This window comes from Petromyzon marinus, chromosome 51 (genome assembly GCF_048934315.1).
Source record: "Petromyzon marinus isolate PM22_M1 ecotype Great Lakes invasive population chromosome 51, UKy_Petmar_22M1.pri1.0, whole genome shotgun sequence".
NCBI classification, from domain to species: Eukaryota; Metazoa; Chordata; class Hyperoartia; order Petromyzontiformes; family Petromyzontidae; genus Petromyzon; species Petromyzon marinus.
In genome coordinates, this window is record NC_133717.1 from 11531749 (window position 1) to 11549565 (window position 17817).

At 49.6% G+C, this 17817-nt stretch overlaps 1 protein-coding gene across 2 annotated transcripts in view; it reads right to left on the bottom strand.

Annotated features, from left to right (window-relative positions):
- Positions 1 to 17817, bottom strand: part of LTN1 (listerin E3 ubiquitin protein ligase 1) — a 178268-nt gene that overhangs the window by 104705 nt on the left and 55746 nt on the right. For both annotated transcript variants that reach the window (XM_032973360.2, XM_032973359.2), the window contains exon 15: positions 8958 to 9197. In XM_032973360.2, the coding sequence (XP_032829251.2) occupies positions 8958 to 9197 (240 nt within the window). The remainder of the gene's footprint in view (positions 1 to 8957; positions 9198 to 17817) is intronic.

A 17817-nucleotide genomic window follows, 5' to 3' on the forward strand; every position in this document is an offset into this window, starting at 1 on the left:
AGGGCACTGAGCCAGCACCGCTAAGATCCTGGGTTCAAATCTTGGTGTCAGCCACTCGTGGTGAAACGTGCGAGGACAAGTAGCATTGATGTGGCCACGTGGTTGGAGGGGATGACACCTGACGAGAGTGCACTGAACCGCCGATGTCAGTGTTGTGTTTTGTGGCCTGCAGTTTGGTGGTGATGGAACACAGTGTGGGTGAGATGAAGGAGCCAAGTTTGGTAGACCGAGTCCTCAACATTGGAGGAGGAATCACGAAGCGAGGTGAATGGAAACATAGACGTAGCTGAAATAAATAACTGGCAGAGAAATGGGAGACAGAGTCTGTATGGATCATACTAAAAGTTCGTGGTTACTGATCGTATTTGCTTTGTTAATATACTTGTTTTCCCTTTATTTTTGTTAGTATAAGAATGTAGTCGTGTATTGTTTGTTTTTACACACATTTTCAATCGGTTCCCTATTCCTGTATTGTGTAAAGCAAGTGCTGATACTCACTGTTTGTATCAAGACCAATGTAACCCCGATTGCGTTTTAGCCACCTGTGATTAAAATAGGGTTCTCGTGAGTAGCGAATTAATGGTCACCAATGACTGCACAACAATATATCATCCAATTTGAATTTCAGTCAAGTTTTCACTTTATTTGACTTACTCCAGCTCTGAGCGATACAAAATTTGGCAATATTCCTATGGGACACGCACTCTCTTTAAGTTGTATGAAAGGTATGTCCCAAGTGTAGCTGAACATGTCTCATGAAGTAGTTCTAAGAGATCATATTCCAGGGACATTCTTCTAACACAGGGTGGTGCACTGCTATCTGTGAGAGTTCAGAAATTGAAATGTTCATAATAATAAGATGGCAGCAATAACACAATTTAATATTATTGGGTAAGGGAGGCAGGGGAAGGTGACGTGATAAGTTCATGCCGATTCGTTTTTGAGACTTTCCACCGCGTGTTTCTAACGCAAACGCGGTCCAGGAAGTTGAACCGAGCGAGTGACGTCTCACTTCCACGTTGACCCCATGACCTTTCACGATGACTTGCAGGGTCGGCTCAGCTCAGTTCTAAGTGGGTGGCATGGGTCAGGAAGTAAGGTCAGGGCCTCCAAGGGATCATTTTGGCCTTCAAGGGCTGTCATGTGGACACAGGCTTGTGGGTCCAACCTAGTGCCAGCAGCGAGCCAGCCCAGTTCCACCCTCGCCACGGAATGCAAGGCATAGAGTACTGCCACGTTATAAAATTGGATTATACTGTTAGGAAACTAAGCACTCAGTGCACTGAGCTGCCCTCACTGTTACACAAGAATTATTGCAGCCGCACGCCTTCGTCAGCAAACCCATACAAGAACGATCGCACATTTTCCAAAAAAAACAGACCAATAATGATAACGGCAACACCAACGCACCGAGTGAGTTATAAACAAACCAATTAATCGCTCCTGGAACCCATTAGCTTGGACGCATGAGCGGGTGCGCTCATGACACCAGCGAGCGCTGGCACCGCTCCAGACCCACATTGGATGCAACATAGATAGAGAGAGAGGGGGAGAGGGAGAAAGAGGGGGCACAAGAGGGCGGTGGTGGGAATGGAGGGACAGCAGGAGGTGAAGGGGGTCTGGGGGAGAAGGCTGGCAGTGCAGCCCTCCACGTGTCCCGGCGTGCTCGCCCGTCACCGGGAAGGTGACCGAGCTGACACCGTTGCCGGTGTCCATTATCAGCGGCCTATTTATAGGCGCGGTGTTGCGACGCGAGTGGCGCGCGTCGCCCTGTGGATCGGCCGGAGGGTGAAGACGCGCGGCGCCGCTGGCGTGCGACGTGCGCCACCGCACGAGGCCCCGCCAACGTTCGTCGATGGACCCCCATGCCGACGAAGAGCCCCGTGTGTTTTTCCAGAGTGTAAAAATAAAAAAAGACGATGGAGCGTACATTCCCTGAGGCTCAAATTAAATGTTGGGGCAAGTGCTCATCTCTGTTGGTGGTCATTAAAAAAATGTAGTAGAAATTCCACATTTCTATGGCAAGGCCCAATTGTCTCGAAGGGACAACCTGAGGTCATGTTTCACCAGACGGTGCTTATGTTGATGATTCTGAAAGAATGTGGATTATTACGATGATGACTCGTTGATGGTTACCATGATTAGGACAAGAGTGATTTTGATGATTGCAATGATGGCAATAAAGATGATGATGATGACTGGCTGCGATTTGGCCGTGCAATGTCCATCGTGAGCAATGCCACTCTACTAACCGAGCTTTACATTAGACACGGAGTTGAAAGAGAGTACTACAAATAGTAGACTCCGAGGGCCTGTGGAGTTGGGAAATCTGGTAAGGTTACGCGTGTGCGCCGTGGATTTCTGAACGCTTGCGAGTGGCACAGAGAGACCTGTTGCCCGGGAATTCACTTCTCAGAACACAAGGCCCAACCCACAAGGCAATTATAGGACGACAAACTCAAGGTCTTTCATGCAAGGGAGCGGTGTCACAGCGAACTACATCACAACAACCTCGCCCGCTCACGGCACCGTAAGACTCGCTGTAACTGAATAAAGAACATTACTCGAGTTTAAAATAGTCTCGTAATTAAAAAAAACACGACGTGGAAATTTCTGAATTAAACCTGACACATGCTTCCAGTTAAACAAGGCCAGCAGTGTTATGAAAGGGCTTGAGAGTAGATTAATGAATAACGCGAGTTTGAAATGTGTGTTTAGGTCACGAATCGGGCGAGCACACCTCATCAAAGACGAGGTCTCGCTGAAGAGAAAAAAAGCCACCCCCCATCCGCCGACCAAATTTACAACCCCTGTAAGGCTTCAAACATTCCGAGGTTCAATTCTGTATACATACCGACTTTATTTGTGTGTATAATGTTCGTGTTTGTGGATAGTATACATAAAGTGGGGAGCGGTGGTGTAGCCATTAGCTCGCTGCGCTACGAACGCGGCAACCTGAGTTCGATTCCTGCTCACGGTCAACACCAGTGACGATTATCTAAATCGGTCCTGAGCCCCTCCTAGGTCGACTCAGCCTTAAATAACTACCCGGTGTGGTGTGTAAACATCGTCACTAGGGAGACCATAACGACGACAAGGCAGCCGGACGTGGTGTTGGCCACCCATCCCCTCATGTGCCGTGCTGGCCTTCATAGGTGCTCGCTAACAGCACTTGCCCCAACAGTCTGGTGGCAGCTATACAGGGGGCCATTCGCTTTGTATATAGTAGTAGTACTAGTAGTGGGGGGCAGTCGTGTAGTGTTAAGTGCACTTTGCTACGAACTAGGACTTCCCAAGTTCAATTCCCGCTCATGGCCAACATCAGTGGCAAATATCTGAACCATTCTCGGGCCTCCCCTAGGGTTACAGCTTTAAATGAGCACCTGGTGGCGAGACGTGTAAACATCAGCACTGGAGAAACAAAGGCGGCCGGATAGTTCTGGCCACACCACCCACTCGGATGCCATGCCCGCCTTCATAGGTTGTTTTATTTTTTACCTACGTGACTTGACCGAATAGAACCAAAGAGTATGGATCCTTGCAGTCACGAAAGCTTTAAATCTAGAATTCATAGGTACTCGCCAATATCGTTTGCCCTAACAGTCATGTAAGGCCTATACAGGAAATCTTTTGAATTTGTGTGTGTATAGTACACATATTAGTTTATTGTCCTTCCCCCACACCTCCGATTAGCACGGTTGTTTACGTACGGTGTGAAGGGAGTTCAACATACGTACATATATGCATTGAACATTGTGTACATTGTGCAAGTATACATATGTATACGCACACGAGTGGCAGTCAAAAGGTTTTGAATAAAAATATACATACATAGGCTCCAAAAATCCTGAGAAATGTATGAATGTAAATACAGAGCTCATTACACTTAACAAAACACAGCATTCCAGTGCCAAAGCGAGTGTCGCACGTTTCCCCTTCGCCATCACATCGGGCGGCTTTCATCTCTCAATCTTCTACGGCAACATCTCTCGTGACAGCCCGACCCCGAGTCTGTAATTGAATAAATATTATTGCTAAGATTATTTTTTAAGTGCCGGGCTTGTATAAATGTTTCCGCAAGCCTACAAGCACTCCACTGACGATGACATTACGCGCGGCTGTCTGCGTGTGTGAGCGCGTGCTCGCTAACAGCACTTGCCCCAGCAGTTTGTTAAGGCAGTACAGGGGATCTTTGTCTCTGTTGTAGTTGGTTAAGCAATTTTAATAGCTTTGAAGACAGCACTCACGATAAAAATCTAAATCTGAAACTATTTGCATTTCTCCAACAGTCGTAAGTTCCCCCCCCCCCCAAAAAAAAAAACGATAAAAGCATTCCACCTTTTACATTTAACACGCACACACCACGTTCGCTGGCAAAATTGTTATTTTTTTTTCGCTAATGCACATACACAGTGATACATTCACCAGTGCAGATCTCCAGCGATTGGCCGTTCATCTCAAACCCGAGGGCCGAGTGGAGCCCGACCAATTGTAATCGCTCAGGGGCGAGCGGCGCAATTTTTACGTAATTAAAACGGCGCAAAAAAAACCTAACACCACACGTACGCCTGCGATGCCAGCTGGGTAGGCTACGCTCAGTGGATTCGTTCCGATGCTACGTGACAAGGTGAAACACGTGTGAGCCAAGGGGCATCATGGGAAATACCAATGAGGAATACCAACGAAGCAGTGTGCCCCCCATTGCCCCAACAATGAGCGTGCACCACAGTGGATTATCTTGGTTAAGCAAAGTTACGTAAACAAAGCAGTAAATAAGTAATGGAACTGTATTTAGAAATAGTGCTGCCCTTGCAAAGTATGCTTCGTGTTAAGGCCCAGTAACAAAGATGATATTTTATGGCTCAATGGATATTATTGACCGTGGCCGGTGCAGCCAAAGGTCACAAAGTGTCCGACAATAGAAATTTGGGGTTTAAAGTCCCCAGTCAACCTTCGCTCCGTGGGAGGTTCCTCTGCTGCGATTGTTTGGGACTCCCCTCCATCAGCCATCCGTGCTGTCGACTCCCTGCATCTGTTTAAGTCGAGGCTCAAGACCTTGATTCTTCTCTCGGCCTAGGACTGCCTCTTTCTCTGTATAAAATATGCCCAGCTTGTATACCTTGTTTAACAGAGCAGCTTTAAATGTTTATAGTTTTTAAATGCACGAGTATGCAGAGGATGATACAAGTTGAATTGCAGAAGAGGGTGAGTAAAGTTTGATGATGTCGGAGCAAAGTTTTAGAAATGTAATCAGGAAGTAAAGGTTGTGACGAGTGGGGGACATACAGAACAGGGAATTGGAGAGGTACTCAGAGGCTGGAGACAAAACAGGATGACCATCAGCCAGATAGTGGTGATGAGACTGTAAGAGCAGATCTTAGAGGTCAGTTCAGTTGTCAACTGCGCCACATTCATTAGATCTGGCAGAAGTTAGACGAGGTGAGGTGTGAAGGTGGCACCTGTGGGAGCTGTGGTTGGTGGTGGCAATCTTTTTTGGGCCTTTAGCAGATATTATTTTTGGGCGCGTCATGTGGCTCCAAACATTGTGATGGCCAAGCCACACAGCTCAATAAAATCACAGTTGTGTAAAGTAATTTATTTAATACACAAATTACTAGTAATATTATTTACAGTGTTATGAGTCTGATTTTGGGTATCCCTATTAACATAATGCATCCAAGGTCGCTTGAGTAATTATTTCGATAATTTTTCTGCTATAAATTTCCACGTGATAAGCCATTTGTTTGAGCGACCATTTGTAGCCAGTTCGCTGCTGAAAAAGAAACTTAATAGCTCGATGGGCTTTAGCTGGTAAGATAAAAAGTAATATTTAAAAATACTTTTTTTAAAAACACGCTTTAATGAAATGTACCGTACTCATAATGGCAAAACTCCACGACTCCAGGAAGTGGCCCCGAAGCTTGCCACAACGCATGATTTACAGCCAACGTCAGTTGAGCGTGGACAATTAGACCCAAGCCAAAACATAACATATAAAAAAGATGGTTTAAAAATACATTTTTATTTTTAATGATAGAATATAGTATTGTCATCAGTATGACATAAGTATACCAAGTTTGCAGTCGATACCACATTGGGAAGTGGGTTAAAATTGAGTTACACGATTTGAGGATACGACAACAACAACAACAACAGAGAGAGTGAGATAAATAAAAGCGTGTAAAAATGGTTTAGTTTTATTTTGATATTTTTGCAGTGATTTGTTTACCTTTCCTATAATTTTACTCCAATTATATATTTTTGTTGTTGTTTGTAACGTTCTGACCTGCCCCTACTGAACATCTGTGAAGAGCTTTATAGCTCATCGGATTTTTTGGGGGGGCCCCACGCTTATGCTTGCTACGCTTATGCCGAGCACCACCACTGTGCGAGAGACGGGGGCGAGTGGCCTGACCCCTAGCAAGTCGTGTTATTTTAACCGGCACCGACCATTTAGCTCGCGAGACGGGTAACGTAATTCGAGCGGAGCGAAACCCTCCGGCCGTGACAAAACTTGCCCGCAGCATCGAAGGGGGGGGGTGGGGGGAGGGGGGCTACCCGGGCACAAAACGGCGGGTTGTCGGTCGGCCGGCACTTTTGAAACAAACCCAACGATTCCTCTCCTCTGATCGCCAGTGCTGCGGGAGGTGTCACGACGTGCGGCAGCCACGGCCCATTGCTCCGTCAGCACCCTCCTTTGAAGGCATGGGGGCTTCGTGCATCGGGCGCTCTCGCCATTTCATGTGTTCTTTTTATCTTCGTTTTAAAGATAACAAATATTATTAGAATGGGGTGCAAAGCGACGACGTGATTTAATTTTTGATGGCTTAGAGGTAGAGCATGCCGGCGGTTGGTCTGATCTGGAAAGTTCAATCAAAGCGACCAACGGCTGTCTGTCAGCCACGATCGACTTATCGGTCTTGTAAGATCTACCGGGAAAAACGCTTGCTACTGGTGCAGAAGTGAACATCGAGCAAAAATAATGTCACCATTGTCGTCGTTGTGGTCAACTCGCAAACTTCACGCTCGAGTGAGTGGCAGGCCAGTAATTGCCTCCGGTATCGGCCTTAGCCGACAGGCGGGAATTCCGCACTCCAACAAACAAGTTTTGCTGTTGCACACCACACTAGCCCTGCAGCCTATAACACCTGCTGTGCACGATAGTGGCCTTATCCACATACGACATTATTGTACGAATGCGACAGTATGTACGAGGTAAGCGTGCACGGCACCACCGTTGAATAAGCAGTGTTCATGTAGGGTGATATAAAACAAGAGTGGGAGGGGGGGTGTTGAAGCATGAACCAAACCATATTTTTTCCAAATGCCTTTTGAGTTTTTGCGGATCTCGGATTTGGGCAAGGGTTTTGATTGTCCTCCACTTCCATGCACCCATGCCTTTGCCTCTACGCCTTCGGTGAACCCGCACTCGCATGTTCACCGATTGTGCTGCCAGGGCATCCACATTTTCCCACACGTATTGCGTGTACGCGCACATCCAAACACATCTACGTACGAACATGATAAATTAAAGCGCGTCTTGGGATTTCTTCCTTCAACGATAGCCAGACAAAATATGGAGTCATTTGTTTTCACAAAAAGATTATTATTCCCCGTTTATGTTTCAAATGAATGTCTGCATTGCCGTAGGCGAGCGGTGAAAAAGTGATTAGCACGCTGGACTAGGCACCGCGCTGCTTGATCCCAGGCCACGGCTAACATCAGTGGTATTTGAGCCAGATTTGCCCCCCCCCCACCACCGCTGGCCCCCTTCATCAAGTTGTACCGACTAGTATGGTGAAGCACGGTTAAACAACCAGCCAAGACCCACACGGCGTAGGGGATCCCCCTAATCCAGCAGTGGAGTGAGACAGACGAAAGGGCTGCGCATGTACGTGACCGTTTCGTTGGCAAAAAATTGTAAGCTGTGATCACGTTGCTGGCATGAGCGACGCTTTGCATTAAGCAATTGCCATTGGCTACACTGAACAATGTATTGCAATACGGGCACTGCAAATCGGTTCAAGTGTGGTCTTCAAGGTTAGGCTACGTGGTAGAAAACCTTTGGATTGCTCCTGGTGGCTGTGTTGAATGGATATACCTCTCTGGGGAGGTTACAATCCAGCGAGATAAGACAACTGGAATGGTTCCTCTGCGAGGAGGACGAGGAGAGAAGGTACGCTCAATACGCGGCCTCACCCGCACGTCCACACTTGGATCACGAGCTGCTGTGAATAACCTACGTGTAAACAACTATCAATCCAGTTGCTGATATTGTGAATACCTTGTGGTATAGGGAATCGCTACATCTGTACATAAAAGTAACTAGCCAAACAAATCGCATTTATGGTGTGCCCCGTGACGTAAAACATGTATCGTAGCGCAGGTTTTTTTTAGCCAAGGGGACGCCCCTAATGGCAGCTGTCCCTGTGCAGCACAAGGCGAACACAGAAGTTGGGAGGCGATGTTGCTATTGGTTTTTCCAATGAAGCGATAAGTGCAACGCACACACAGAGGTGTGAGACGAGCCCGGGTGACAGGAAAGGAGTCACAATCTCACCTGTGAAAGTGGGATTTGAAATTCACACGGACGATATACAAAATGGCGAGGAGCTTGCGACAGGCAGGCATTGGTAAATCTGCCGCCTGTGAAGGTGGATTGCACATTGACACCACCAAGAGGCAGGTGCAGAAGCATCCCCGCCGGGTGGCAGTCCCGAAACGTAAAAAAAGTAAAAACACTCAATGTATTCCACCGGGCAAATATCAATAAAACTTGTGTTTACTAAAGTTAAATCTGTTTTTCATCGGTGGTCACCGACACGCTGCGGCTTGTTACCACTCTTGAGGGGCTCTCAGGCAGTGTCAGTGGATCCACATGGAGGCGAGCAGTGCGAGACAGGCAGACAACAGGCAGACAACAGGCAGACGAGGAAGTGGGGGTTTCAATCTCTTGCCTGTGAACGCATCCTTCTCCCTGCTCTGGCACGCGAGGCGGAAGATGGCGGAGATGAGGTCCTCTGCGGCCGCGAGCGCCGCCCCGCCATGCCTGGCGCCGAAGAAGCTGCAGGCGACGTCGCACACGAGCGACACGCACGGTTCGGCGCGTGCCGGGGCGCCGTCCACGCCACAGCGCGGGAGCGCCGCGCGCATCGCCGACACCACGCGGCGCACGCACTCGGCGGGCAGGAGCGGCTCTGTGGGACACAAGGCGCGGTGGAGAGATGTTAACGACCTCGCCTTGTGTACGGGAGGTCGTGCGTTCGATCCCGACCCCCCCCGACGCCTATTGGAGCTTGCGCGTCTCTCTCCCCGTGGTCGCGTGGATTCTTCTCCGGGTCCTCCCGAATTTTCCCTCCATATTTAGAAACGTGCGTATTAAGATTCTTTGGCTGATATAAATTTACACGTTAAAAGCCACTTTGCTGAGGTATCATTCGTGGCCAGGTTGCTTCTGAAAGAGAGCTATATAGCTCAGTGGGCCTTACCTGGTAAAATTATAAATGAATCAGAGTTGAATAGTGTATAGTTGAAGACGCACGCATGGCGGACAGACCGACCTGAACGCACGCACATGCACACGCACGTGCAGCTGTGTGCAAATACACACCGGGCTTCGTTTTCATGCAGGGATTTATTCCGGGTAACTGGTAGATGAGTAGCCACGGGCAGCTATTCAGAATCAGAATATTTATTTATGCTGCTGGAGGAATCCGATGAGCTAAAAGCTCTTTTGTCACAGATATCCAGTAGGGGCGGGTCAGAACGTTACAACAACAAACAGCACACAAACACGATGGGAGTGCAGAGTATATAAAAGGTAAGTAAATCGCTAAAATATACATATATATAAATAAAACTCAACTATTGTATTCTACCCAGGTAAAGCCCAATGAGCTATTAGCTTCTTTTACAGAAGCGATCTGGCTACAAATGACAGCTCAACGAAGTGGACATGCTGTTCAAGGATGGAAATATTTTCTGGTTTTTCGACCCAGGCAGACCCAGCTGAAATTAAGCCACACGCACGCATAAACAAACACATACATTCACGGTATAATGAACACACGTGTATAAATACACACAGAGACGCATGTGACAATGAATCGCTTGCTGTCAATCTCCCGTGGAACAACAGCCTCGTCACGACGTGTCAATGACGAGTTGTTGAACCGTACTTCATCACACTGGTCAATGGTGGATGCCGAGGGCGGGGAGCACAGACACGGGAGCGTAGAAGTACAGTGGAGCAAAGGATTTTTCTGCGCTGCTCTCCGCTGTCCACAGTGGAGACTCGCAGCCAGCTATGACACCTGTGATGCATGGTGGTCAACCCTGCTCAGCGCTATGGAGGCTCAAGCCAGCTTCGCTTCCCAGGTCTGACGAGATGTGCCGCATTCTGTGCGATTTGGTTGTAGGCTTCCTGTCACAAGAAATAAAATATACTCAGTAAGCAACTGGCCAAGAGGACCGCTGCTGGAAAACGCACTGCAGAGTTGTAGCTTCCTGCTCTGTGAGAAGGCGCGCCTCCAACGGAGGCATCTGCTGTAACGCACAACTGATGATGACGGCCCGTCCCTCAGCCCGCCTGCCCGAGACGCGGCCTCTCTGGCGTTCAGCGGCAGGTGCCCGAGCGACGTGTGCCGACGCAGGCGGTGCTGGTCCGGCACGATCGTCGCATTCCAGCGCCGGGTCTGGCCCGTCCGAACAGCGCCCGGCGTGGAGGGGGGGGGGGGGGGGGGGGAGGGTCGCGCGAACTCGCGACCCGAGGGGGCCCCGCAACTCCCGCCTCACGAGCGGCCACATCGAGAGCTCAGACGTGAACTCGGAAGGGGCCCGGCGCGCGATCCGTCTTGCAGACAGCCGCTTCGCCTTCGGGGACCGCTCGCGCAATAAATCACGCGACGTCAAGCCGCTTGTTTTCCCTGCCACGCTTCGCGCAGAACGCTAGAACGTTGCGTCGGTTTGCCCGACCTGAGCATTTGCACAGGAAGGCCGAGGGGAAGAAGCCGTACGAGGTGGTGTTTTTTCTTTCACTCGCTCGTTCTACTTCTCTCCTCGCAAGGGCTTCACGGTAAAAAAAAAATATACGTAAGAAAAAAGTTTGCATCAACATCCCACACGTATTTATCAGGAGCATTTCACTGCAAAATGTCAACGTTGATTTTTTTTTTTATCTTCAGGGGGTTCTGCGGCGGCTAAAATTCTTGACGAGGTGTGAATGGGTTTAGGAAATCCGTGTTGATTTGGTAAACTGGGTCACAGAGAAGACACGCAATAGTCCACCGCTGTAAGGAGTAGTGCAACTATTTTTCCAGTTTCATTTCATGTTCTTTTCACCAATTCTATCGTAACTGTTCCACGTTCAATCGCCATCCAGGCACACCGCAATGTAAGGCAGCAGCGTCACAAATCACATCACACTTTGCTTCAGATCACGGAGGTCAGGACGGATCCTGGAGGTCGGATGTCGATTGAGCAGTAGCTGCGGATCTGGTGCAGGGTAGAACGCGTTGCCACTGAGGCGCGGTGGCATCAACGACTTTGGCCGTGATGACCTCTTGATCTTTGCTTCAACTTCTTCAATGGTTACATTTGATCACAAGCTCCACATCGTGCTCCCTGGATGTGGAGATGAGTAAGCGGGTAGGTTTGTACCTGTCGGCCAAAAAATAGTTTTTGCAGTGAAAAAGGGTCAAATTAAGTGCAAAACCAAATTGGGTCGAAGCCAGGATCTCAGCACTGCCAATTCCAGACGTATTCTTCTTGTGTGTGGCTTTTTATACAACTGATGAGTCCATCACGTGCAGGCCGTAAGCACAGCCTCGGGGGAAGCCGAGCGGAGGATGTCTTCACAACGCCCTCCGCTGACTTTAACCGCGGGTCGCGATGCGGTCCCCTACGGTCTCCCTATGGTCGTGGTCTGGATTTCCGCAGTCCCATGTCGCCGGGGCTTCTCTCTCTTTCTCCAACCGTCCGCTTTGAATACGCGGTGGTTGCCCCATCCGGCGTGGGTGCTACGGGTCGTTCGGTTCAAAGGCCGATGTACCACCTGGCCACGTCGGCGTCACCTTCCTGCTGCACTCGTGATGGCCTCGTCACTGGGAGGCATTTCCCTTTGCACGGCGCGGGCCAGTGAAACTCTCGAGCTTATTGTGACATTAAAAACCACATTCGTCAATAACACCACCTTATAACATAAACACAATATAACGTGATAATGTTTTGAAAAAGGGCCATTGCCTGTAACATAGCCTTTAATACATACGTTTCTGTAATGAGGCGGCGTTTAACGCTTGGATTTGAAAGCGTACGCACGTGACAAGGAACCCAAAGCGGGCTTGGCAGGACGCGTCCCTAGAAGGGACACTGGGCGGTGGCCGAGCTTGTCGATGGAGTGGCAGCCGAAGGAGGGAAGGCGCCCGGACGTTCGTCCACCGCAGGGATGTACAGTGAGGGAAAAAAGTATTTGATCCCCTGCTGATTTTGTACGTTTGCCCATTGACAAAGAAATGATCAGTCTATAATTTGAATTGTAGGTTTATTTGAACAGTGAGAGACAGAATAACAACAAAAAAATCCAGAAAAATGCATGTCAAAAATTGTATAAATTGATTTGCATTTCAATGAGGGAAATAATTATTTGACCCCCTCTCAATCAGAAAGATTTCTGGCTCCCAGGTATCTTTTATACAGGTAACGAGCTGAGATTAGGAGCACACTCTTAAAGGGAGTGCTCCTAATCTCAGCTTGTTACCTCTATAAAAGACACCTGTCCACAGAAACAATCAATCAATCAGATTCCAAACTCTCCACCATGGCCAAGACCAAAGAGCTCTCCAAGGATGTCAGAGACAAGATTGTAGACCTACACAAGGCTGGAATGGGCTACAAGACCATTGCCAAGCAGCTTGGTGAGAAGGTGACAACAGTTGGTGTCATTATTCGCAAATGGAAGAAACACAAAAGAACTGTCAATCTCCCTCGGCCTGGGGCTCCATGCAAGATCTCACCTCGTGGAGTTGCAATGATCATGAGAACCGTGAGAAATCAGCCCAGAACTACACGGGAGGATCTTGTCAATGATCTCAAGGCAGCTGGGACCATAGTCACCAAGAAAACAATTGTTAACACACTACGCCGTGAAGGACTGAAATCCTGCAGCACCCACAAGGTCCCCCTGCTCAAGAAAGCACATATACATGCCCATCAGAAGTTTGCCAATGAACATCTGAATGATTCAGACGACAACTGGGTGAAAGTGTTGTGGTCAGATGATACCAAAATGGAGCTCTTTGGCATCAACTCAACTCGCCGTGTTTGGAGGAGGAGGAATGCTGCCTATGACCCCTAGAATACCATCCCCACTGTCAAACATGGAGGTGGAAACATTATGCTTTGGGGGTGTTTTTCTGCTAAGGGGACTGGACAACTTCACTGCATCAAAGGGACGATTGACAGGGCCATGTACCGTCAAATCGTGGGTGAGAACCTCCTTCCCTCAGCCAGGGCATTGGAAATGGGTCGTGGATGGGTATTCCAGCATGACAATGACCCAAAACACACGGCCAAGGCAACAAAGAAGTGGCTCAAGAAGAAGCCCATTAAGGTCCTAGAGTGGCCTAGCCAGTCTCCAGACCTTAATCCCATAGAAAATTGTGGAGGGAGCTGAAGGTTCGAGTTCCTAAACGTCAGCCTCGAAACCTTAATGACTTGGAGAAGATCTGCAAAGAGGAGTGGGACAAAATCCCTCCTGAGATGTGTGCAAACCTGGTGGCCAACTACAAGAAACGTCTGACCTCTGTGATCGCCAACGAGGGTTTTGCCACCAAGTACTAAGTCATGTTTTGCAGAGGGGTCAAATACTTATTTCCCTCATTAAAATGCAAATCAATTTATAACATTTTTGACATGCGTTTTTCTGGATTTTTGTTGTTGTTATTCTATCTCTCACTGTTCAAATAAACCTACCATTAAAATTACAGACTCATCATTTCTTTGTCAGTGGGCAAATGTACAAAATCAGCTGGGGATCAAATACTTTTTTCCCTCGCTGTATCAATGACGTGCGAAAGCCAAGAACGGATCGTTCTGCTGCAGCGGTGTGCCAATTCGGTCCGTAATTTTTTGTTTTGTTAATTTAATATCTCATCGTGAACGCTGGGGGATCGCGTGTGTGAAGGAGCCACGGCACAGTTCTTCACCACCCCCCCCACCCCCCCGACGCCCCCAGCACCCCCCCCCCCCGACGCCCCCATCCCATGTGTCACGCATCCCACAGTTGGCAGTCGTGCGAGTGCCAAGCGCGTGAGCGCATAGCGATAGGGACAAGACAACTCCGCGATTCCCATGACATCAACGTCCCGAGGGGCTACGCGACGGGATGTACAGGCAATTGTAAAACGGGAGAGGGGGGGGGGGGGAGGGAACAAACAAAAAAAACATACAATAAACTAATCGGACGAGCGGGGCGGTGGACACTGCCAGACGCCACCCCTAAAAACACCGTCCCCCGAGGTAAAACGCATAAACAACGCAACAGCTGCGTTCAAACGCGCCTGGCGGCAGGGTAAAGATAACCGCGCAATAAATCGCGCGCCCGTGCACTTCACAGTCGCAATCTGGGCGTCGGTGGCGCGGGGTACAGGTCGAACGTCGGGGAAGGGGGGGGGGGGGCGGGGCGAGGGTTCACGCGTCGCACAGCGGAGGGGGCCGTTAAAGGTGCGCGACGCGAGCGTGCCGCGGGGATGCGACGCGAGGTGCCCTCCCGAGCGTGATTGGCCGATGCCCGTCAGCGACGGCCGCCACCGTGACGGAAAATATTGGAAAGCGGACAAGGAAACCGGAGACGACGAAGACGGCGTCGTGCATCTTGCACCGCGCAAGCCCCCGCGACATTCGCGCACACGGTGCGCGCGTGTTATCCGCCACGTGTTGTCCCGCCCGTGGAGCTCTCGATCGATCTCCATGGACACGTTATCTTATCTCCAGAACGCTGAAAAAACGTAAATGTTGAGGGACGCTCCGGAATGAGGACAGCTCCGACACACGGATTGCACTTCCGGTCGAAAAGGTCAGGGGGTCAAGTGTCGAGGCGAAGGCAACGCCCTTGGAGCCGGGTGTATCTCCAGGACGACTCCTGGAGATGCATTCCCCTTCGGAGGCTTCTCCGCTGGGTGCTGCCGCTGCTGATGTTACCGCGGCTGTCGGGCCGAGTAGGGCCACTCGAGATAAAGTCCCTCGAAGGATGAGACTCGTTGATGGAACAGTAGAAGCTCAGGATGCGGGTCTTGCGTCCGTATGCACTACATACGCTCGCTTGCCTCTCGCTCGCCCGTCAATCACATCTTTGTAAAAGTTAAACAGTGTTATTAGATTCTTTTTAGTATCTCGCCACATCAAAGCAGGATGGAGAAAGGGCCCGTTTAAACGCAGCATTGTTGCAAGGCCACATTTTACAAATATAATAATTCTTGCACTACTTTAACAAAAATCCCCCAGCAATGTCCGTAGCAACAGGAATGCTTTGATTGTGAATAGACCGCCGGGGTACTGGTGCTAAAAGGGCCCGCACGGCGGCAGGTCAATCTCGGCGATTAATCCCCCCCCCCACCACCACCGTCGCGGCTTGCGGTGGGGGAAACGGCGACACCGGATCGAGAGCCCTGGCGGTGCTGGGGCCTTTGTTTCTGATCGTTCGACAGCTCACTTCCTCCGAACCGGTTGGGAGGGAGGGGGGGGGGAATGAAAAAAAACTAAAAGGAAAACAAGAATTGACCATCATGCTTAAGAGGAAAAAACCTTTGAGCGCTCGGCTACTCAGCTACGTAACTCTGCAGTTGTATCGCGTTTGGTGACAACATTCGGTGCGTGAGGATGACCGGACAAGGGCGTTCAGTGGTGTGGAGCGAGCAGCTTCACAATCGCAACGTTGGGATTTCAAATCCTGGCTTGGGGGATAACTCAGCCCGTCATCCCCGCTAGGTGGATAAAAGGAGTACCCACTGTGTGGAAAGTCAACGGTGGTTGTGCTCTGGAGAGACTCAACCCCACCATAATAATGTGTGGTTTCCACCACTGGCTGAGAACTGTTTAAAATGTGTTGTGTTATTCGCAGTTATATCTCGTGTTTTTGTATTAAAACCTCCACCCATTCTTATTATAGAGCCTCCATCATGGCTCAATAACAACAACGGAAAGAATAAACTTCCTTTTCTCCACCGCCAAACTCGAACATTAATCCTCCTCGGAGGCATGCAACTGCTAAATTCCGCGGCGCATCGTAACCTCGGCACCGTGCCGGGAGGGGGGGTGGGGGGGTGTGGCGAACAGGCGGACAGGCGAAAGCCATCCCCAGGTGGACAGATCGCAGCGAAGGAAACGAAAACCGTGCAGGCCACCTGCCGGGGCGATCACGTCGCGAGAATGCGAGAACACACTGCGCTGATTGTTTCTCCACCGGCCGCTCTCTCGCGCTCCGCTCGCGATTTGTTTCGTGCGGCGGCTCTCCTGGGTAGGCGAGCTGGCCGGGAGGAAGGCTCCTTCAGGCCGGCCACAGCAAGCGACGGTCGCTGTGCTACAACAATAATAAGAATCACTGCGTAGGCGACAGCGGCCGTGCTGTATAGCCCTCCGATGTGTTTTCGAGCTGTGCCGTGCGTTTGTTCGGCCCGTGTCCCCGCACCTCCGATCCGCACGGTTGGCTACGAACGGCGCGAAAGAAGTTCAACATACATACGTCCATACACGTCCGACATTTTGCTCCACGTGTTGGAAGCTTCATCAGAAACCAAACGCGCACGGACGTCCTGAAGAGTCAAACAACACCACGTGGTACGGCCCTAAAACACAATAGCGCGGTTGCTTCGCGAGTGTTTTACATAAGGGAGGGAACAATAGCAACTGGAGACAACCGCCAAGTGTGAGAGGGTAGGAATTAAATGTACGCAGAGTCACTTGTCAAGCAACTGACGAGAATGACAAATGTGATTTACACGTGAATTAAACGGTAAATTTTACAGGATCTCACCCAATCAGCGTGATCAGTGCAGTGATGGCAGCACTTTTACATCCCACAGGCCAGGGGCTTTGCGGTATGCGTGGAGAGACCACGAAGAATTTGGCAACCCGGGTGCTTTTTGTAACCCTCCAAAATTCTGGGAATCTTTGTGAAAAAAATAACATCTGATGTGAACGTTGGGCCCACTCAACCCGCACCGACCAGGCCTTATTCTGGGCTATAACAAAAAAGAAATAAATAGATTATAAGTTTTGGCGAGGAGTCCAAAAGTAAAGTTAATCGTCCGTGACGTTTCCTAAACTTTGGTACGCACATTAATTCGGGGGGGGAGGATTAAATAACAGGCCTGTTGGGTCGCAATACGTAGAGTGGGAGCGACGGCTTTAGCCCACAAAGTGCCTGTAAATCCACTGGCTCGCGCTTACCCTGAGCCGACATTGGTGCTTCCACGGTGCAAAGGAAGGACGCGGTGCGGACATGTAAAGTATTCCCTCGTTATTCAAAAATTTGCTATCCGCGATTTTGGGCTATCCACGAATCACATCTGGAACTGTACACGGGCTACTAAGCGTCTCGCTTGCAACAACCGGACCGTATTGTTTTATGTCGCAGACAGAAGGTTACATAATTAGGGTTCCCCCTGCATTACTTTAGCGCGTGGGGAAACGACAGTTGTTCTGTTGCATTAAGTGTGTGTACATAAAGCATATGTAAAAAAAATACAATGAAGGGGCACTGTTTAGCCTGGGAACGCTAGTTGAGGCAAGGGTTATTAGCGAGCACCTATTAAGGCTGGC